Source organism: Zootoca vivipara, chromosome 13 (assembly GCF_963506605.1).
Source record: "Zootoca vivipara chromosome 13, rZooViv1.1, whole genome shotgun sequence".
NCBI lineage: Eukaryota > Metazoa > Chordata > Lepidosauria > Squamata > Lacertidae > Zootoca > Zootoca vivipara.
This window is the reverse complement of record NC_083288.1, coordinates 21,926,240-21,947,476: the sequence shown is the minus strand read 5'-3', so window position 1 is coordinate 21,947,476 and position 21,237 is coordinate 21,926,240. Positions and strand designations below refer to the sequence as shown.

General features: G+C 46.4%; 1 protein-coding gene across 3 annotated transcripts in view; it reads left to right on the top strand.

Annotated features, from left to right (window-relative positions):
* SRCIN1 (SRC kinase signaling inhibitor 1) overlaps positions 1-21,237 on the top strand; it is a 262,667-nt gene that overhangs the window by 112,623 nt on the left and 128,807 nt on the right. For all 3 annotated transcript variants that reach the window (XM_060281451.1, XM_060281449.1, XM_060281445.1), the window contains exon 2: positions 4,727-5,010. In XM_060281451.1, coding sequence (XP_060137434.1) covers positions 4,750-5,010 — 261 coding nt within the window. In that variant the 5' untranslated portion in view covers positions 4,727-4,749. The remainder of the gene's footprint in view (positions 1-4,726; positions 5,011-21,237) is intronic.

Sequence of the window (21,237 nt, the reverse complement as noted above, 5' to 3'; positions counted from 1 at the left end):
CTGTCATTGACTATGCCTGTCATTGGATCTCGTTCCACCTACTTTTGGGTTCTCTTTTTGCTTCCCTACTTCTGTTCCCAATGGACACCAGCCATAATTGCTCCTGAAGGATTATTTTGAATGGTGTAAAATGATGTTCTTCATGCTTGCTTTCCATGAGGTGTTTGCATTTGCCAATAAAAAGACACTCCTTCCAAGGAATAAATGGGATCGTTTACTGTGTAGGCATTAAAAATGTGTGCTGGGGGTGTCAGATGTGACATACTTCGGAGTGGGAGTTTGCAGCAGAGTGACAAATTGTGACAAGCAGGAATGATGATGGCTTGGAGCTGTATCTTGCATCAGTCTGAAGGGCTTCAAATTGTGGCCTCTCTTTCTATACAGGAAGTTTAGGTAATAGGGCGCTGCATAGAATGTGTAAAAGCCAGACGTTTCTATGCCCACACATCTCTCCTAGGCAAGCAAGGGGCATTTCCAGTGTCCAAGGACACATTCCATCATGAAAAAAGCTCTTGAGGAAGGACCAGAGCAGAGCAACTGAGGGGTGCGGCCGGGAGAGAGCCCCGAGGGCCAGACTGAAAGCCTTGGAGGGCCACATTCAGCCATGGACTAGAGGTCCAACATGTGTACTGGGACTAGGAGAATGACAGCCAGGGAGCCAGAAAGGTAGAGCTAGGAGAGGTGGTTTGAGGACAGCTGTGTTGAAGATGTGGGCCTTCAGGAGAGGAACTTTTCAGGAGCCAAGATTGACAGCACATCCCATCAGCAAACACAACTTGCCAGACCACAACCTGTCCTTCAGGAAGATTTAGAATATTGGACCCAGTTTGGACATGTTTAACTTTGCTGGCGGGCAGGGGGCACAAAGTGTGATGCCAAGCCGCATCCATAGCCATTTCCTTCCTCCCTTGATCTTCCTCAGAGTAGCACTTCAAAGGTGGTAAGAAGATGCTTCCCCTAAAATGGCAATAAAATGAAATGAAATCTGCAGCTGAGAGCTCAGCTGAGCTGATCTTCATTTTTACTGCCTTGTTAAATCTCTTTTTAATTTTTTTCAACACTAGTTTTCTTCCACCACCCCACCCATTTTCCCCAGATAACAAGAACCCATAAAGTATTTTTATGGAGGAGAAAGCTTGTCTTTCCTTTGCCAATCTCTAGAGCCATCCATACACTCCACTGCTTATTACAGCTCTAACTGAAGCCGTATATTATTGCAAAATGGCCATCTTGACGTGGCTCAGCCCATAACTGGGACTGTGCCATTTTCAGAAGGCAGAGTCAGCAACCTCAAGAGCGGGACCTTGTGGGTTCTGTGATTATTGAGCATTTGCAAAGAATGTGAAGTTATCAAGGAAATCAACGTGTCTGATAGATTTAAGAACATAAGGGTTGCTTCTGCTGGCTCACAGGAATACTGCATTAGCTGCTCAGTATTCTGTTGATTTATGCTGTTTTAAGTTACACACCACTTAGACTCTTATCTCTTGGTGGTGGTTAGGAAGCTACTGATGCTGCACACAGAAGTGGTACTTCTGGTTGTCAAAGGAAGTAGAAAATAAAGAGGAGAACTGAATTGATCAGTACAAAAACCAGAGAGAAAACAACTCTTCCTCCACCCCACCCCATCTCCAAGAAGTGCGCCAATAAAAATTGGCATTCTGATTTTTGGAGGGGTATCACAGGAAGCATGTGGCTAATGACACAACTACTATCCTTTTTTTTGTCATGGGAGGCTCAGAGCAATGTTCTTCCTGTTGGTGGTCCCCAGATGTTGTGGGACTACAACTCATGGGAGTTGTAAACAAGCAACATCTGGGGACCTATGCTGGAAGAACATGAATTTAGAAGACGCCGCAGTCAGAAAGCTAGACAATACAATACTGTTAACTGTTTCTTTTAAATAAGAACGGAACAGCTACTAGAAAGTCCTGATTCTACCCAGATACAACCATGTCTATATGACGTTATCCAGACATTTGCCAGTGTTGCAAGCCTGTTTTCCATGGGTCACCCTGATCCTATCGAAGCTTGCCTCTGCTAGAGAAAGTACAATTTCCATGGCAGTGACTATAGAGGGAAAGTCTGATGTAGTGTTGGAACTTCAGGAGTTAGTCTTTGCCTCTTACCTTCAGCTATGCAGGTGTTATCCTTTATGAAGACCACTAATTTATGGGTGCTGTTGATCAGGAATGTCTAACTTCTTCCGCATTACTGGAATCCACTCTATTCCCCAGACACCATCTTTGGGGCCAGAAATGTATTTTGCCATACAAGCTGATCCCCTCATGAAGGGTCAGGCTCCATGGTCATAATAGCAGTAAGGGATTCACAGTTCTTTTATTTATAAATTCATTTATAGGCTGTTTTTTTTAATAGCTCTTCTAAAGACATGTAAAATACAGTTCAGAAGCAAAAGACTCAATTTATATGGCAGCAGCACACTATTTTAAAAGCGTATGCGACTTTAAAATAAATAAAACAGCATCATGAGTTACAGTAGATGAGCTAGGTAAGCATTCCAAAACAACCCTCTGACTTAAGCTCATAAGAAACCTAAATTAGAAAGAATCAGCCCTAAATTAGTGTGCTTTTAAAACCTGCTTAAAGATGTAAGGCCTCTCCAGATGTCCTCTTCGTTGTGCATTCATGATGATATGTACTCATGATATTAGACAGGCCATATGCGACCCCAATTTCAATATTATTTGCTTGCGCAGAAGTTTTGAGTCGGTCATACAACTTCATTTCCAATCGGTGCATATCCTGCAATTTCCTGCTGAAATCCTGTAACCTTTCACACCGCAAATACATTTTTTTGGGGGTCCCACTTACTGTTGCGCTATAGCCCCTCTGGACAGCGAAAATGTGGTAGCATTGGGGGACGCATTGCAGAAGAACTAATAAAGCCAAACAAGTCCACCGCTACTGTGTGAAGAACATACTGCTGAATATACCTACGAGAAAACACCTGTCTGGAGGGCTCCTTGCAGAGCAGAGCTCATCCCCTCCAAGCCATTGGCTGAGTTGCTGTGATGTCATAGAGTATTCCTAAATATTTTAACAGTTGCAGGAGGGAAAGTTGACAAAGGAAAGATTATTTTTCTGCGTAAAATACATGGGGCAGAATATAGCTGTCCCATACTTCATATGGGGCATTTAAGCTACTGTGATTGGTTATGGAAACAGCATCATGGGACTACGGTATTTAGGAATGTTTACAGTGCAGTTAGCTGGTGTGTGGTGGGGAGCTAGAGTTTGGATGTCCTTGGATGTGAGCATCGTTGGCCTAATTTACTGATGGCAATGAATCACGATGTCTGAAGGGACACGAACCTTTTGGGAACCAGGCTGTGCTGCTGTTCTTTCCTTTCTTGGGGCAGGCGTCAGAAGCGGAAGCCCCCTTCTCCAGTTGTCAGGTGTTCTGGCTATTCCTGAGCTTCAGAGCGATGTTCCACAAAAATTCCTCCCTCCTCCCCCATGAACCAACCTGCACCTCATTTCCGTTTTCTTTCAGTTCCTTTATGTCCGTATTTACTGTTGCAGAATGTTCGTCTGTCTTTGTCCCTCTGTCTGCCTTTGCTTGAGAGCAGGGGCACCAAGGCTGTCATCTCCCATTGAGGTCTCCTGACTGTCTTATGTTTGATTTTAGCCCCCCCCCCCACAGGGGGGGGGCAGTTTTGAAGTCTCTGTGGTTTCTCCTGCCCCCCCCCCAGTTGTCGTCTTGATAATGTTTATGTCTTGTCTGTCTTCCGGATGACGGCCTCTTTTCTGCCCCTCACCCCACCCCACCCCCAAGCACGCCCCCTTTGTCCCCTTTGCACTGAGAAATCCCCTTGAAATCACTTTGGAATAAAAAGTGATTGGAATGGACTTCCCTCCCATCTCCCCATCTCTTACCTACCACTGTCATGCCCCCGTAAAGACTGAGATCTATCTGCCCCTTCCTTCAAGTCTGAAAATTTTTGTGGCCCTGTTCTGAGGCTGATCAATGGGAAGAGAAAGCTGTAGCAAAGTCTTGATTCTCTTGCAGACAGTTGCCACCAATGAGTAATGGAGGCTGGTACACATAGGGCAGGCTTCCTCAACCTCGGCCCTCCAGATGTTTTGAGGCTACAATTTCCATCATCCCTGACCACTGGTCCTGCTAGCTAGGGATCATGGGAGTTGTAGGCCCAAAGCATCTGGAGGGGCTGAGGTTGAGGAAGCCTGACATAGGGCAAATGGGGCACTTCCCCACCAACCTCAGCCTGCCCCTACTTGCTTGCCTACCTAATTAAATCCATTCCAGGTGCAGTGGCCCTGGCTGTCTGCACCCTTAGTCTCCGCATTGTCCTTGTAAAATTCAGTAGGAAGGAGGATGTGTTGGCTGCGCCTGTCATTGGCTCTAGCTCCCTCTACTGTTGGCCTCCCTGCCTTCCAACCTACCTGTTCCAACGGGCACCACAGCCAAAGGGAAAACCCTGCCAGTGCCTGGATGAGACTCTTCTTTCCCTATCCCAAAAGGAGGGTCGTGCAATGCTGAAGACTGATCAGCACTTCATTCTAACATAGCCTCTGATTGCCTCCTTTCTCCTTACCCTGCCCACCCTTTTTTGAGAAAGCTCTCCCACTCCTTCCTATAGAGCCGACATCCCTGGTCCCCTTCCTGCACTGTGAGGTAAGTGGAAAGGTACCCTGACTCCCTCTCTTGTTTCTTCCTTTCCTTCTCTCCCAATCCGTGTAGATCCCGAGAGGACCAGCGCCCACATGATCTCGGCAGACGATGCAGAATATCCACGGGAATACCGGACCCTGGGCAATGGCACACGCCGATTCTCCAACGTAGGCCTGGTGCACACCTCGGAGCGCCGGCACACGGTCATCGCTGCCCAGAGCCTGGAGGCCCTGACAGGCCTCCAGAAGTCTGAGATGGAACGGAAGCGAGATGCCTTCATGGACCACTTGAAGAGCAAATACCCCCAGCATGCTTTGGCCATCCGAGGGCAGCAGGAGAGGATCCGGGACCAGGTAAGAGCTGCCTTTCTTTCTTCAATCAAGTTTCTCTCTCAACACTCACAATGTTTTCTTTCTCTGGGTTCATGGCTTAACATAGGCAAGATGCAACTTTCCCAATTAGGACTCTTTCAGTCCTCCTTACCCACCTAGATCAGGAGCAAAGAGGAAATCAATTTAGTACTGTATGTGCAGCATTCTCCTCCTGATTCCTTAAATCTGGGATGGGGAACCTAGGGCCTTCCAGAGGTTGTTTGACTACAACTCCCATCAGCCCCAGCCAGCATGGGTGATGGTCAGGGATGAAGGGAACTGTAGTCCAGCAACATCGGGAAGACCACAACTTCCCAATCTTTGCCTTAAAGCCATGGGACTTATTCAGGTGACACTGTTCTGGCAACAAGTGGTGTGAAGCGGGAGATCTTTATGGAATAGCCAAGACCTTGGTCCTGCTTCTCAAGGAGACATGTCTAGCTGTATTATAAGTTTAAGTACACATTTCAGGTCTGTTCAAAATTGTATACTAAGCCATCTTGAGGGATTACAGATCACAATAAGGCACTGGGGATACCCGATAAGGAATTCTCAAACATCATCATGAAATGCCCGTTTCCCAGGTCCTTTTGTGGAAGCCATAGTAGAAGCTGGTTCGGTTCCAAACACATTTAAATTGGTAGTACAGTATAGATCTTGTGTTCTGGGATGTTGCGCAATACCCTTTCATTTCTGTAAGACAGCCTTTTATTTTTGGTAATTCTTATTCTGCACAATTATATAAGCTGGTTTGTATGTTTTCTTACACAATGCCATTATTACGTAGAAACTAACTACCCAACCTCCATGCCCATTTGCTAATGCCGCTTTAGGTTGCAGCTTTTTGGATCATTGCCATCAGCAAACTGGTAGCTAGTAAAGGAAAGCAAAGACCCTTTATTTGTTTTATCCAACTTATGCAGTCCTCCGCAATGAGTCTCATGACAACCTAAGGCAGAGCTTTCCAACCTTTTTGAGTCCACGGTTTCCTTGACCAACCACATTCTTTCTGCGGCTCCCCTGTGGAAGCCACTTATACTGGGGTTCCATTACAGGAAGTGCGTAAGTGGGTATTCACCCGTTCCGTGCCCGCCCTGCCCTGTTGAGAGTGGAGGTGGAGGAGGGAGAGAAGGAATCTGGAACATGATTGGAAGACAGAAAGCAGGAGGAGCAGCAGGACTCAGGCTGGGCTGGGGAGAGAGACAGAGGTCAAGATCAAGAGAGATTTGCAAATATGAAGGAAGGATGGCTGGCATGAAGAGGGAGAGAGAGGGGAGGGCCCTTCTGCAGCACCCCTGGCCAATTGTTAAATCATCCAAGGGTGCTGAGGTTGCGGCGCTCATCTAGCTTTATTGGCCGAGGGAGCCGGCATACAGCTTCCAGGTCATGTGGTGTCAAACAACAGGTGTACAGTGACTAAGCATCCGGATTTAGTACTCTGAAAAGTATACTGTCACAGATGGGTGTTGGCTACTCCCGAGTAAGCACTCCACACATCCTCTGGATTTTCAGAGTTTTAGTGTGCATGCTATATACAGTGGTGAGATGTCTCAAATCATGTCTGCTCTGCATGGGGCAGAAGCCTGCAATGGCGTCTGGCGGGCTCTCACCCCCTTTTTAAAACTGGGTACCCAAACGCCCCTCCTCCTGGCTCTACGGGTCCTCCGTGGTCCCAAACTAGGCTCCTGAGGTGCCATTCTACCTACCCCCTCCTTTCCAGCCCCTGCTGAAGCTAGCTCCTCCCCTGCTTTCCTGCTACCAACCTGGAGCTGAGCCTCCAGGACTCTGCAGAGCCCTGGACCTGTCTTTACCACTTCCTGTTCCTGGTTTTCCCTCCCAGACTTGCTGCTCTCGCTGCTGCTCTTCCAGCTGGTGGAAGTAAGCAGAGTGGGCTGCTCTCTTCAAGCCCTCTCTCTTACATATACCTATATTCAAAACCTGGGGAGGCTAATCTGTGGCCTTTCATCATAATCACCACCACCTTTATTTATTTATTTATTTATTTATTTATTTATTTATTTATATCCCACCCATCTGGCTGAGTTGCCCCAGCCCCTCTGGCCAGCTCCAGCCCCTCTGCCTGTCATTGGCTCGGGCTCCCCCTACTGTTCATATGGGGTGCGGGTGGCACTGGGGTCTAAACCAGTGAGCCTCTTGGGCTTGCCGATCAGAAGGTTGGCAGTTCGAATCTCCACGACGGGGTGAGCTCCCGTTTCTCTGTCCCAGCTTCTGCCAACCTAACAGATTGAAAGCACACCAGTGCAAGTAGATAAATAGGTACTGCTGTGTCGGGAAGGTAAACAGCGTTTCCATGCGCTCTGGTTTCAGTCACGGTGTCCCATTGCGCCAGAAGCGGTTTAGTTATGCTGGCCACATGACCTGGAAAGCTGTCTGTGGACAAACACCAGCTCCCTCGGCCTGAAAGCAAGATGAGCACCGCAACCCCATAGTTGCCTTTGACTGGACTTAACTGTCCAGGGGTCCTTTACCTTTACTGTTCTTATGTTTTTGGGGCTCCAGTTCCCATCAGTCCCATCCACAGAGCTGGCTCTGCCATTAGGCAGACTGAGGTGGCTGAAGCCCCCAAAGCAGTAGCCCTGTAGACACTCTGCTGCAGGCGCAGAAGCCACACTAGTGTCGGCTGAAATCATGCAAGAACTTGCGGAGTTCTGCCAAATTTTGCGATTTGGTGGGTGGAAGATCGTTTTGTATAGCTGAATTTGACATGTAAGAAATGAAATCCCACCAAACAGCCTTAGAAATGCATTCTTTACGCTTAGAAACATGTAATTTGTGAGCCATTTTCTCTGTGATGGCCAGAGCTCACACATTCTTGTCCCGCGACAAGAGATTCAAGTCCTGTAGTGCCTTCCGTTTCTGGAACAGATGCTTAAGTGCTTGTAACACAAAGTGTTAGGAATTAGTCGTGTGAGAGCTGAAAAATACACGTCTTGTTTTGTGCCAGGTGTGCGAGAGAATGGCACTTCTTTAGAGGCACCTGTTCTGCATGCAGGCTCAGCGCTGTGAGTAATGTGCCTGTGATCACCTGCAGATCACTTTCGACTCCCTCCTGTTGCCTAATGACTTGAAACTCAGCACAGAGCAGCCTTGCCGAAAGCCAGATTCTCAAGCTCTGCTGGGCTTTTGTCTCCTTTCCCCAGTAGCACTGATATTTCCACATTCGGGCTTTTATTTGATCCGGGGCTCAACTTAGGAACCTCTTTTCATATCTAAGGTTTAGTCCTATGACCAGGATAGTGAAGTCTTAATGTAGTTGCACAGCTATTTATTGCCTGATAAATTAAGGCCAAATCTCTCAGCTGCTACAGTTTCAAAGGTCAGGTTAGAATTTATTTCCCAGGGAGTGAGTGGGCGGGGATTAGAGTGACCCGGTGAAAAAGGGAAAGGGGACTCCTGTAGAACAGGGGAGTTCAGCAGATAGAGTTTGCCACATTGAAAGAAACTACAGTCACAAACCGTGGCTTCACTCCTGACAGCACGGCACAGCAGGAGTGTGGAAGACCATGGCATGCCCACGATTTTCAGCCCACCTTTAAACCATAGTTAAGCATAGCTATGGTTTAAAGGGATGTGTGGATGAGACCAATATGTAGCCCAGGTTCATTTATATGGCTTGGGGGAGGGCGGGCAGAATCCTGGTTAGAGAAGTAATAAATGAACCGGCATCAGGGTTTAACTTGAACCCAGAACCCAATTTCAGAAAGCCCCACCTGGAAATTTTGAGTGGTTGAAGCCCAGTTCTATATGATGAAAACATGGGTTGACCATATCAGTTCAGCTCATTTCAGGCAGCTTTGTATTTCTGCAGGGGCAGAGAAGGGCCGCATTCCCCCTGGGGTAATCACTTGGAGGCCACATATTGATGGTGGGCATGGCTGGTGCCAAAAGTGAATGGGGCTAGAGTCAAATGCGGGCAGGGAAACCCCTATAGTAGTAGTAGTAGTAGTAATAATAATAATAATAATAATAATAATAATAATAATAATTTTATTATTTATACCCTGCCCACTCTGGGCAGCTTACAACACATCCCTTGCCCCCCTCATCCCCTTTCTCTCTTTCTGCTGCCCCCCCCCCATTTCCTCTTTGGCTCCCCATGAAATCATGCCAGGGGGTGTACATGAAACCCTAGGACAGGCATCCCCAAACTTCGGCCCTCCAGATGTTTTGGACTACAATTCCCATCTTCCCTAACCACTGGTCCTGTTAGCTAGGGATCATGGGAGTTGTAGGCCAAAACATCTGGAGGGCCGCAGTTTGGGGACGCCTGCCCTAGGACCACCTGGGCTCTTTACAGCTGCTATAGAATTAACAGTGTCTCTATTTATTTTGAAATGGTTTGCTAGATAGTAAGGATTCTTTTCCTCCCCCCCCCCACTTGTTTTAGTTTTGGTAGCCTGGTTCCATCATGTCCGTCGTAGCAGTTGGTTCAGGTGCCTGGGAGAGAGAGAGAGAATGAATTTCTCCCTGAGCATTGGTGGCCGCGAAAGAGAGGCAGTGTTAAAACAGCAGATGGAGCTGCAGGTCAAGAAGAATGGCTTCCGTGGTTCCAGAACGAAAGCAAGGATAGATGCCCTGAGATTAGTCAGTTCTATGGGGCTTTGGCAGGGTACCAGGGGATGCTCAAGGCTAGATCAGTGAAAGTTGCAGACTAGGTTAGGAATGTTAACCCATGTATGTGTCAGGCTAACAAGGTTCCAGATCTGCGGTCTGCTCTTAAAAGCAGCCCGTTTTTTCCTGACCTGTGCAAACCTTCTCTTAGAATCAGAGATCTGCCTAAGTTTTTTCTCCTCTTGCCTTGGAGGTTAGAAACTTGTATCTAAATTAAAAGATAGGTTGGCTGAATCCATGCTGCTAGCAGACAGAAGCAATTTGCTTCCTCTCAAATGCATGGGGAACGTAATCGTTCTGGCAAGGGGGTGAAATGCCTTTCAAGCTCTCCCTCTGCCCCAGTTTTGCATTGGAGGCTGACAGTATGTGCTACATCATCCCTCAGTGTGACAGGGTAGGTGTTTAACTGGACAGAGGAAAGCAAGGCTCTGAGTTTATGTTCAGCGAAAGGTCATAAGAACTTGCAGAAGAACTTGCTCTTGACTCCAGAGTTCAACTGTGCTGGAAAAGGTGAAGCAGTATCAAAGATGAGAGTGCCCTTGAGCGTATGCTATGCCAGAAAGGGGTTTCTGCCTCCCGGGTTCTTATTGCCCTTTTGTGCCCTTGCGAGCAAGGTATTCTGGGCTAAGGAGTGGGGTTGGGGGTTGGGGAGAGAAATCTGTTTCATTCCACGTTTAAAGGCAAACCTTCCTAATTTACACATTTTGAAACAACACACAAACTGAGGCACGATTTCTCCAAATCTTGCAATGCAATAAAGGAGTGGGGTTGGGGGTTGGGGAGAGAAATCTGTTTCATTCCACGTTTAAAGGCAAACCTTCCTAATTTACACATTTTGAAACAACACACAAACGGAGGCACGATTTCTCCAAATCTTGCAATGCAATAAAGGAGTGGGGTTGGGGGTTGGGGAGAGAAATCTGTTTCATTCCACGCTTAAAGGCAAACCTTCCTAATTTATGTACTGGTGAAAGTAGCATACAAAAACGGGGAAATTGCTTTGCAAAAATCTTTGGGGGAATGCATATGAAAATGCTACTAAATCTTAATGAGGGTTTTATTTTATTTTATTTTAAAGACATACAAACTGATGTGGAAATGAGAAGAACTGAACTTGAAACTGGAAAAACGAGGAACAAAGAGAAACCAAAATTCACAGATTTGCCAATCCCTGCTTTGGGCCTTTTACTAGGATCGGTGTGGCCTAGTGACACAAGTTTCTTGGAATTGTGTTTGTTCAAATCTCAGAGCCTTCTTTGTGCACAGAAGAGAATACAAGTGTACAACACCAGCCTGTGTAATCGGCACACTGCATTGGGTCCTGGCTGTTAGCTTTTCCTTGGGCACTAGAGCAGTATCTCTGCTTCAGGCTCCTCCTTTTCTCAGCTCTAGTCCGGGCTGGAGAACGTATCCTCTCAGCTTGCATTCAAGTTCAGCTGCCTATGGGCTTGGCCTAGGGTGGCCTTAACACAAGCCTTTGCTTTTCTACACCATTCAAAGCAATCCTGCTTCAGTGCACTCGGCTGGGTTATGCAAAAGCCACCTGCAAAGGAGAAATGTCTGGAAACCTCTTAGTGCTCCTGTAATTGCTTGGGGTCCCTCACCTGCACCATTGCGTGTCTACAGGCACTTATAGGTGGCAAAGCCATATGCGCAACACTCTCTAGATCAGGGATCTTCGTATCCCATGCTACTTTTCTTCCTACATTAGGAATGGGGAACTTTCTTCAGTTCTGTGGGCAAGGGGCAAAAGTGGCTGGAGCAATGGATGTGACCCTTAGCTATATTGTAGCAGAGGTTCCTTCACCCACATTCGCCTCTGCATCCTGGCAAGCAAGTTCAAGGACACCGTTCAAGGATGCATTCCATCCAGACTAAAGTGTTATGCAGGCCACAGAGCAGGGCTGATGAGGAAGGGGCAAGGCCTGAAAGGTTCCTAAGGGCCAGGTATATAGGCTCAGAGGGCCGCATTTGAACCTGTGGCTTGAGGCTCCCCACCCACATATCTCAAGGTGAGGGCTAGGACTGGTGGCCTTGAATAATAGTGGCATTGGGGTGCGTGCTTTCCCCCCATAACCCTAGAATTAATGGACATCCAATGAAGCTGATGGTTGGAAGAGTCAAGAAGTACATCTTCACACAGCACAGAGATAAACTATGAAACTTGCTAGTATAAGGTGTGATGGTAGCCAGAAATTTGAATGCCTTTACAAGAGAGTTAGATAGATTTGTGGGGGACCAGGCCATGAATGACTGCTAGATACAATGGCTATTTTGCCAGTGGGGAACACTAGTGGGGAAAGAGCTTGTTGCGCTCATGTCCTGCTTGTAGGCTTCCCAAGGGCATCTGGTTGGCCACTATGAGAACACAGTTCTGGACTAGATGGGCATGTGGCCTGATCCAGCAGGGCTCTTGTGTTCTTACAGGAGATAGACCTATTGCCAGAATTCATTGCCAGGGCTAGTAGCATGGGTTAAGGTTGTTGGGTACCTGTCAAGTCCCACACCCAGAATGGACGGCCTGCTGAGAACCCTGGAATTCGCTGGCCTCCTCCTCCTCCTCCTCCTCCTCCTCCTCCTCCTCCTCCTCCTCCTCCTCCTGAAGGAGCGACTCCACCCCCATCATTCAACCCGGACACTGAGGTCCAGCGCCAAGGGCCTTCTGGCAGTTCCCTCCCTGCGAGAAGCGAAGTTACAGGGAACCAGGTAGAGGGCCTTCTCAGTAGTGGCGCCCGCCCATCAGATGTCAAGGAAATAAACAACTATTTGACGTTTCGAAGATATCTGAAGGCTATCTTTAGGGAAGGTTTTAATGACTGATGTTTTGATGTATTTTTAATCTTTTGTTGGAATGTGCCCAGAGTGGTTTTTGTTGGAAGGCGCCTCAGATGGGTGGGGTATAAATAAAAAATTATTATTATAATATTATCCTTGCCGCATGTCCACCTATCACTTCTAAGCAAAGACCCTTCCAAATGACCTGTTTATTGCCCATCCTTCCTGGTTTGTTTGTGCAGAGGTTAGATGACACCATGTCAGATGACACCGTGTGAAGCAGTTGTTACCCGACACTTCCCAGTGCATCTTGCTATTCTTTCCTTATTGCAGAAAGGTAGATGTGTGTGTGTGCGCGCACACACACATGCGTTGTCAACAAGTCAAGTAGAGTCCTTTTGTCCAACGTTGGTCCTCATCATAGTAGACCATTTGAAATTAATGGACATGATCCATTAATTTCAATAGGTCTACTCTGAGTATAAGTTAGTTGGATACAACCTGAAGTGGGGTGTGAGAGGGAGAAACAGAGACAGAGGAAAACCTGTCCTTGCCTTATTGTACTTGCATTTCCTGTTGAAGGGGGAGGGGGGAGAAACCACCTGTCTGGATTAATGCAAATGAATGATCCCAATTTAGCACATCCCATTTGCAAACGTGTCAACAGTATGTATGAGATGCATATTATGCCAGGCAAAAATCAAGCTGGTGGTTATAACTTGTAAAGCCCTAAATGCTGCAGTAACACAGTTGTTTCACCAGTGTGGTTGCTCCTAGTTTTATTGTGCTTGCAGTCCCCCCCCCCCTTTTTGGGGGGGTGTTGGAGAGAGCTGCTTTTCAATTTGTTTGCCTTGCCTTGCTGCTTTGTTTCATGCTCTGACTTGAGCCTTTGGGATAGGTTAGGCCACACATTTAAATATGATGCTGCCTGAATTTGTGGACCTCAGAGGGTTGTCAGCTTTCTTACTGAGATGCAGAAACTCATTAGCTGATTGAAACTTTACCAGTCATTTTATTGATCATTCCTCCTGATTTGTTTGGAGGGACTTTAGATGATGTTGGCTTCATGGTGGTTTGTTTTCAGGTGTGTGTGTGTGTGTGTGTGTGTGTGTGTGTGTGTGTGTGTGTGTGGTTAGACAATGTTGCATCAAAGCAAGTGTTTCCTTGCATTTTCAGGTGCATTTCCCCATCACTTTCCTTCCTGCAAGAAGTCTGGTCTTTTGGGAAAGCAAGTTTGTTGTGCAAGACCTCCCACTCAAATGTAATTGTGCAACCTGGATTTGCCGGTGTGTGAATGAATTGCACCTGAAAGCGATTGTCTGGCAGTGCCTTTAATCTCCATGCCATGAAAAGCTTCTGCCGCTCTGTTTCTGCATGCCAGTCGTGCTGCTAATGGCACAGAGGGAGAGGAAGCTCAAAGCCTGACATCTCCAATCGTACCTCTCTTAACAGACTCTGGCCATTGTTTTTGCTTCCTGTCAATGTCTGGAACTTCTGTGTGATGTGCTCTCTCTTCCTTCAAATCCGTCTTCAAAATCCATCTTTGTCCGCAAAACCCTTTCAGGCATGGTCTATGCAGAAGCATAAGAAGTTGCCTTACTTATAGTGAGTCAGGCCACTGGTCCTTCTAGCTCAGTATTGTCTAAACTGACTGGAAGTAGCTCCCTGGAGTTTATGCATGGTTCTCCCCCAGCCCTACCTGGCGATATTGGGGATGGAACCTGGGAACGTCTGCATGCAAAGCATGCAAAGAGCAATGGCCCTTCCCTCAAAATGAACCTAGAATGAGGGGGGGGGGTGGAGGCCAAATCCTGTGAATCGACAGATCCAGCTGCCACTGAGCTGAAGGCACCACCACCATAGTTGATGTGACTCAGGTGGGTGGTGCCAGCACAGAGCGGAGCTCCAGGCCAGCATTGCATGTATGAACACTCTGGTGTCCTTGTGTTAATAATGTTGGCCCTACCCTAGGACGCATGTTAGGATGTGGGACTTGCATTGCTGACATGGCAGTGTCAGCTGGCACACATATTTTTGCATGGCTCAGGAGCTCTGCTCGGTGGTGCAATCTGCCCTCCTCACTTGTAAACAGTGTAAGATGGGTGCCTATTGAGGGGCCTCACAATAGCAGAAGGCGCTGAGGACAGCTTAGCCAGGGCCTCTCTCAAACTATTAGCTATTAGCTATGTCTGAACCCCTTAGTGTTCAGTCCTTTCAAGATCTAAGCCTAAGTATGTCCAACTGAACTGGAGCATACTCCCCCCCCTGTTTCCCCTGCCCCTGCTTTTCCTCCTCTCCTTCTGATGTGTCTGCCCTGTCAAATTTCAGATTGCAACCTTCGCAGAGAATGTGTTTGTGTCGTTCTGCAAAGCACCCTGTAAACTGATGAGATTGTATAAAGAACTGAAAAATGTGTAGGTCCTATAGTATTCTGAATAGTTAAATCTTGGTAAAAGATGGGGAAGAAACCAGGATGTGAAACCATTGCTTGAAGTGGTTTGAATTAGCCATTGATAAGCATGAATGGCCCAGCTTAGATTAATAACTGAGATATACTGTACACATCCCCTTCTCAACACACCTCAATAAACCCGAAAGCCTCCAGTTAACCATAGCTTCTCAAGTTTTCTGAAACAGGTAACACTGGTTATTGGGTTCAGAGTAAGCCAATCTGAAGTTGGTTTAAGATCCTGACTTGTTCCAAACCCAGTAACCACAGTTTCCCAGGTCAGACGTAACAGGAAACGTAAGGTTGATTGAAGACTTCTGGGCATAGTTGTTGCAAGGAGGGAAGGGGCTGTGTGTTTAGGCGCAAACCTTGTTCATATCTGATTTTCCAAATGTCAGAGGTCAGTGTCTGCTCCAAGAATACCATGATTAAGGCAACTCACTGTCTCTGTTTGCAAGATGATATACAGGACTTACTGTTGTCCCCCTGTGTACTTGTCTGGGCGTAAGGCTTAGTTTGCCAACTGGTTTCATAGAAAGTTCAGTTGTACTGTAACTAGAGTTAAGAAAGTGAACCATGGTTACTGCCAACCACATTTTAATGTTATGTCTGCATTATACTTCAGGGGAATGTTTTGCATTTGATTGTCAGATGAGAGAATATACAAGAGGTTTTTATTCTTTTCTTCTACACAGACATGCTTTTCGTGTTGTTGTTTAGGTGTAAGGAATATATAATGTCAGAAGCAGAGTGGCATGCTCTTAAGAGAGGAAACAGGAATGATGGGGGTGGGGGGAGAACCAGTATACCCTCTCCACTTCATCTGCCATCTCTACAGGATATAGCTTTTGAGCACTTACTGGTAGATTTGAGGCCTAATTCCCAAGGCTTGCATGAAAGGAATCCTGTATGAACACTAACAAGGCTTCTCTCGAAGGCATAAAGGTGACTCAGATCTATAAAAATGACTTGAGTGGAAAGAGAGAGCACATTTCGCAGAGAGCCCCTGCAGGCCTCTTTCTTCTCCATTTATAAGGTTGACATGCAATCATCTTCAGATACGGAGTCCTTCACACACAGCCTCTCCATATTCAGCAGCCTTCCTTTTTATATCTTGCGTGGACTGTAAGGCAAGATGCCCTTTTTACCCCCTATAATTCGTTTTGTTTTCTTTCCACCCTGAAAATTTCCCAGACCCTCTGCAAAGGAGGGGAGTCATTATTCTGAGAGAGAAGCTGAGTGCCGTCTTGTTGAAGACAATGTCTGGAATATTTGTGGGACTGATAGTAATGATACACACCACCCCTTTCTCCACAGCAGTGTGAGATTCCAGCGGTTCTAGGAGCTTCCCCAGGGTTTGTGTTTCCTGTTGGAAATGAGGCACAGCAGCGACTGTGGTGTCTTCATGATATATGGTTTATTTACACATATATACAGCCTGAACCTAGAGGGAGGGGGTGCTGAATATTCACATCCCAAGAGGGTCCTGTTCCTTACATTGCTGCAGCCTCAGATTTTAATATTATCTGACCCTCTCTGCAGCATAAAACAGACTGTCCGTCTCATGCTCTGGCCCCCTCTAGCTTGCAGAAGTGACACGCCTCCCGTTCACTTACCTCATTGCCCCCTGCTTTTCTGCCCCTCCCTCCTGAAACTCTAGCCTTTTGTCTCTGCTAACTATCTCTCACCTCAGGGAGGGGCTTTCTCCATTTTCTGTCCAGCCTGGAATCTCTATTAATGGCATTGTTAATAGGTTAATGACTGGCCATCATCAGCCTTGGTTACCTCTGCTGAGCTGGCCTGGCTCATTAGCATAAACTAAATTGATTAATTCTAATTTTTACAAATTCCAGGATTTATGGTTGATTTGAACCCACAGACTCTGGCCCTAAAACTTATAACAGTATTTTAAGAGCCTTGTTGTAGATGTGGTGAAATTCATTTGAACACACACTAATAGAGCATGGTATTTGGAATACATCTGAGGCTCCACGAAATGTGGATTTCTGTTTTTAAAGCAGCAACCATTAGACAACTGGGCCAAAGCAAACAAGATGAATTTTAACAAGGAGAAATGTAAGGTACTACACTTGGGCAAAAAAATTGAAAGGCACAAATACAGGATGGGTGACACCTGGCTTGAGAGCAGTACATGTGAAAAGGACCTAGGAGTCTTGGTAGACCACAGACTTGACATGAGTCAGCGGTGTGATGCAGCAGCTAAAAAAGCCAATGCAATTCTGGGCTGCATCAATAGGAGTATAGCATCTAGATCTCGGGAAGTAATAGTACCACTGTATTCTGCTCTGGTCAGACCTCACCTGGAGTACTGTGTCCAGTTCTGGGCACCACAGTTCAAGAAGGATACTGACAAGCTGGAACGTGTCCAGAGGAGGGCAACCAAAATGGTCAAAGGCCTGGAAACAATGCCTTATGAGGAACGGCTTAGGGAGCTGGGTATGTTTAGCCTGCAGAAGAGAAGGTTAAGGGGTGATATGATAGCCATGTTCAAATATATAAAAGGATGTCATATAGAGGAGGGAGAAAGATTGTTTTCTGCTGCTCCAGAGAAGCGGACACAGAGCAATGGATTCAAACTTCAAGAAAGAAGATTCCACCTAAACATTAGGAAGAACTTCCTGACAGTAAGAGCTGTTCGGCAGTGGAATTTGCTACCAAGGAGTGTGGTGGAGTCTCCTTCTTTGGAGGTTTTTAAGCAGAGGCTTGACAGCCATATGCCAAGAATGCTTTGATGGTGTTTCCTGCTTGGCAGGGGGTTGGACTGGATGGCCCTTGTGGTCTCTTCCAACTCTATGATTCTATGATTCTATGAACCAAAAATTATAATATTTCCCTATATACATAAAAATGTAAAGCTGTTGTCATGCTGCAGTTCATGTGGCCACCATTAGGTGGCTACGGGCGGCAGGCAGCCTAGGCGAGCAGTTTAATGGATTGGGAAGCGGCGCTTAACTATGGTTCTTCTGTTTAGACTGCTCTGAAGACCCTAAAGAGGCTGGGAAAGTGACTTCCATTTGGTGAAAGTGACAGTGCTTTGAGCATCTGAGATGACTGCTGCTAAGAGGCAACATGGGAGAGGCAAGAGAGCCCCAGTGGGAATGAAGAGAAAATGCACTAAGATTGCATTGGCAAGAACTGATCAGGGAAATAAGAACCAAGACCTGTCCTCTGTGGCCAATTTGGGGCAGGATATGTACCTTGCCCAGACCATTATCTCATAGGTGGGCATACTGATGGGTTACTGTTTCCCTGCTCTCCTTGCAGATTCTGACTTAACCTGGGAGATGGCAGTGATCCCTGTGGCACATGCTGAACAAAGTGCCTCTGAGCATTTGCAGAGTATCCTCCCCCCCCAAAAAAAAGACAGACTTGGGTAACAGACTGCCTGTCTTGCAACCCAGTCCTAATTGTGTTTGCTTAAAGAGGGGAATGGGGTTGTGGTGAGCTATAAAAGGAAGCTGTGGGGGGTGAACTGGAAAGGGATAGGAGAGGGAGTGGGTGAGGTGTAAAGAGAGGAGGAGCTGGACAGGTGGGGGGAAGGGGGTTGGCAAAGCAGCTGTCAGGTAGGTAAGGTTGGTGAGCAAAGTGCAAAGTGTGTGTGTGTGTGTGTGTGTGTGTGTGTGTGTGTGTGACAGGCAGAGGGCCTTCTTTTTTAAAAAAAATTAATTTTTATTAATTTTATATAACAACACAAAAAGACAAAACATTAAAAAATAACTTTTCTGCCCACCTTCCCCCCCCACAAGTCCGTTTCTGCCACAAGTGGATCCTGCGGGTGTTGAGAGGCAAAGGTAATCCATTTTAAGGCTGGGTTTGTCCCCATCCCCCTCTCCCCACCTCCCGAACCCCCCCCCCCCAGGCAGAGGGCCTTCTCGGTAGTGGCGCCCGCCCTGTGGAATGCCCTCCCACCAGATGTCAAGGAAATAAACAACTATGTGACTTTTATAAGACATCTGAAGGCGGCCCTGGTTAGGCAAGTTTTTAATGTTTGATCTTTTATCGTGTTTTTCATATTGTTGGGAGCCGCCCAGAGTGGCTGGGGAAACCCAGCCAGATGTGTGGGGTATAAATAATAAATATATTATTATTAAAACAACAATAACAGACCGCATGTTTCTATCCCTTAGTATTGAAAGCAGAATCTGTTTGAGAGCACGCAGGTAGATTCTTGGCAATATACCAGACCCTGCCTCTGTGGATCTTCTATAGTGGACAGTCAGCTGGACCTGGATTTTGTTTCAAGTCCTGTCTCTGCCACTGACCCATTGTCCTGTCTTGGGCATGCCAGAATTATGGCTAAAAGCCAAAGTGCTGGGTAAGGACCAGGCCAGCCCAGAGGCCCCATGGAGCGGCTGCCGAATCAGCTTTGCTCTCATTCTTGCTCTGCAAGCTCTGTTAATTTTTAATGACTGCTTCCTCCTCAACAGACGGTGGCCAGGGTTTGCGCTAGGCCACATTCACGAGAGACAGCACTCTGGATGAGTCACCGGCACTTGTGCGGCATTTTAACAAACCGTTTGGATCTGGTCCAGCAGGAAGCTCTCCAGAGCAAGCCTTGTTGAAACCAAGCAGGGCTCCTGCACAGCTCCTCTTCATTTCAGCGGGGCTTGTGCAGTAGAACTTCCCGCTGGACTGGCCCTCCTTCCCTGCTCATTTTGCTGCTGCCTCTAGAAGACAAAAGCCACCCACGTTTTCTCTTGCTGGGTTTGTTTTCATTTATTTTCAGTGAATTGTTTTAGAGGTTCCTGGTATTGGTGCAGGGAAACTGTTGGTGTGGGTGGGTGAAAAATAACAGCAACCGGTGAAGAATAATATAATGACAGCACCTACAGACTGACATGGTTTTTTATTTTGATCGGCTGGGAATATTGTCTGAAAGTCGAAGAGCTCTTTCAAAACAAATAATTGAGTGTGCAAATTTTGTACAGATAGATGAGAAACCAGCACCTGTGAAGGTGTCGTGAAAGGAGGATTATTCTGTTAAAATCCTGCATCATCCCTGGCTTTACATAGGATGGTATTATCCCTCTCCTCCCTTTATTTTCTTTATTGAGATGTGATTATTGAGATTCTTTAAAACTGCACAGTTGTGCAATTGGTACGAGCCAGCAAATGAAGCTTGTTTATGCAGATATGTAGCAGACTTGCCTCATTTACTTTAGAAGCAGAAGTAGGGTTTTGTAGCTGTCAATATCTAGATTTATTTATTTTCCCCATCCTTCCATCCTTATCCAGAGAACCATGGAAGGAGTAGGAGACCATACAGTAAGAGTGAGGAACCTCCAGCCTTCTAGATGTTGTTGGACTTCAATTCCCATCACCCCCAGCCAACATGGCCAGTGGTCAGATATTATGGAAATTGTAGTTTGGGGTGGCCAAATCTTATCAATTTCAGGTTCTCTATTCTTTTTACCACCCATCTATTTTCAGAATCCAAAATCCTTCTTTAAAAAAAAGTAGGAAATGCTGATAATGCTTAATATTTTTAAGCAAATCTACTATGTTTCCTCTGGAATTCCACATGGCATGGCATGATCGTTGCCATGTAGATGTCTAGACCTCCTGGCTACATATCTGTTACATGCACAGGGAATTTATTATCTGAACTGAACAGGCAGGGGAGCTTGAGGCAAGAAACTCAGGGACTCATCTTAGAGCCAAAGAGAGAGAGAGAAGAAATAGAAATGCCTTTCAAATTCTCAAATCCAGTTCATGAATTGGTTTCCCTTTGATTAGCACTTGAAACCTGAGCTCTCTACCTTTGAAGGCACCAGCCAGCTTCAAGTGACTGTGATTAATTAATTCCTGGTTAGCAGTTCATCAGATTTCACAAAAGTTGCAGTGTGCAATTCTGAATTTGTATCACACCACCTGCCGTGGCAGTCAGGGTCTTTCGATTCCTGTTTCACAAATCAGCTTTTCCATGGATTTGTGGTTTTCGATTTGTACACCTCAACTGTCCCAAGGAAAACGTCTTTGATTCGGAAGTAAAGGCTCCTCTTTTTACATACATCTTACATCATTTCTTAAGGCAGAGGTAGGAAAGAGCATTTGTTAGCACTCTGGACTCCTTCGCAGGTTGCTTCAGTGGCTCAGAAGCCCCTTACCCTGTATCTCCTTCTGTACTTCCATCATGATAGTGAAAAGCTCAGGATGACATGAATTCAGTTCAACTCACATTCCCTTCCAGCCTTGCGCTCCCAGCCAGGCAATGGCTGAGTAGGAAGAGAACCCATATTGGCTCTACTGCTTGGTCTGAGGCTCCCAAATATTAACTGAGAAGAAGCAGGCTTTTGCAGTGATGTTGTTGGGTGGAGGAATTTATAAAATAT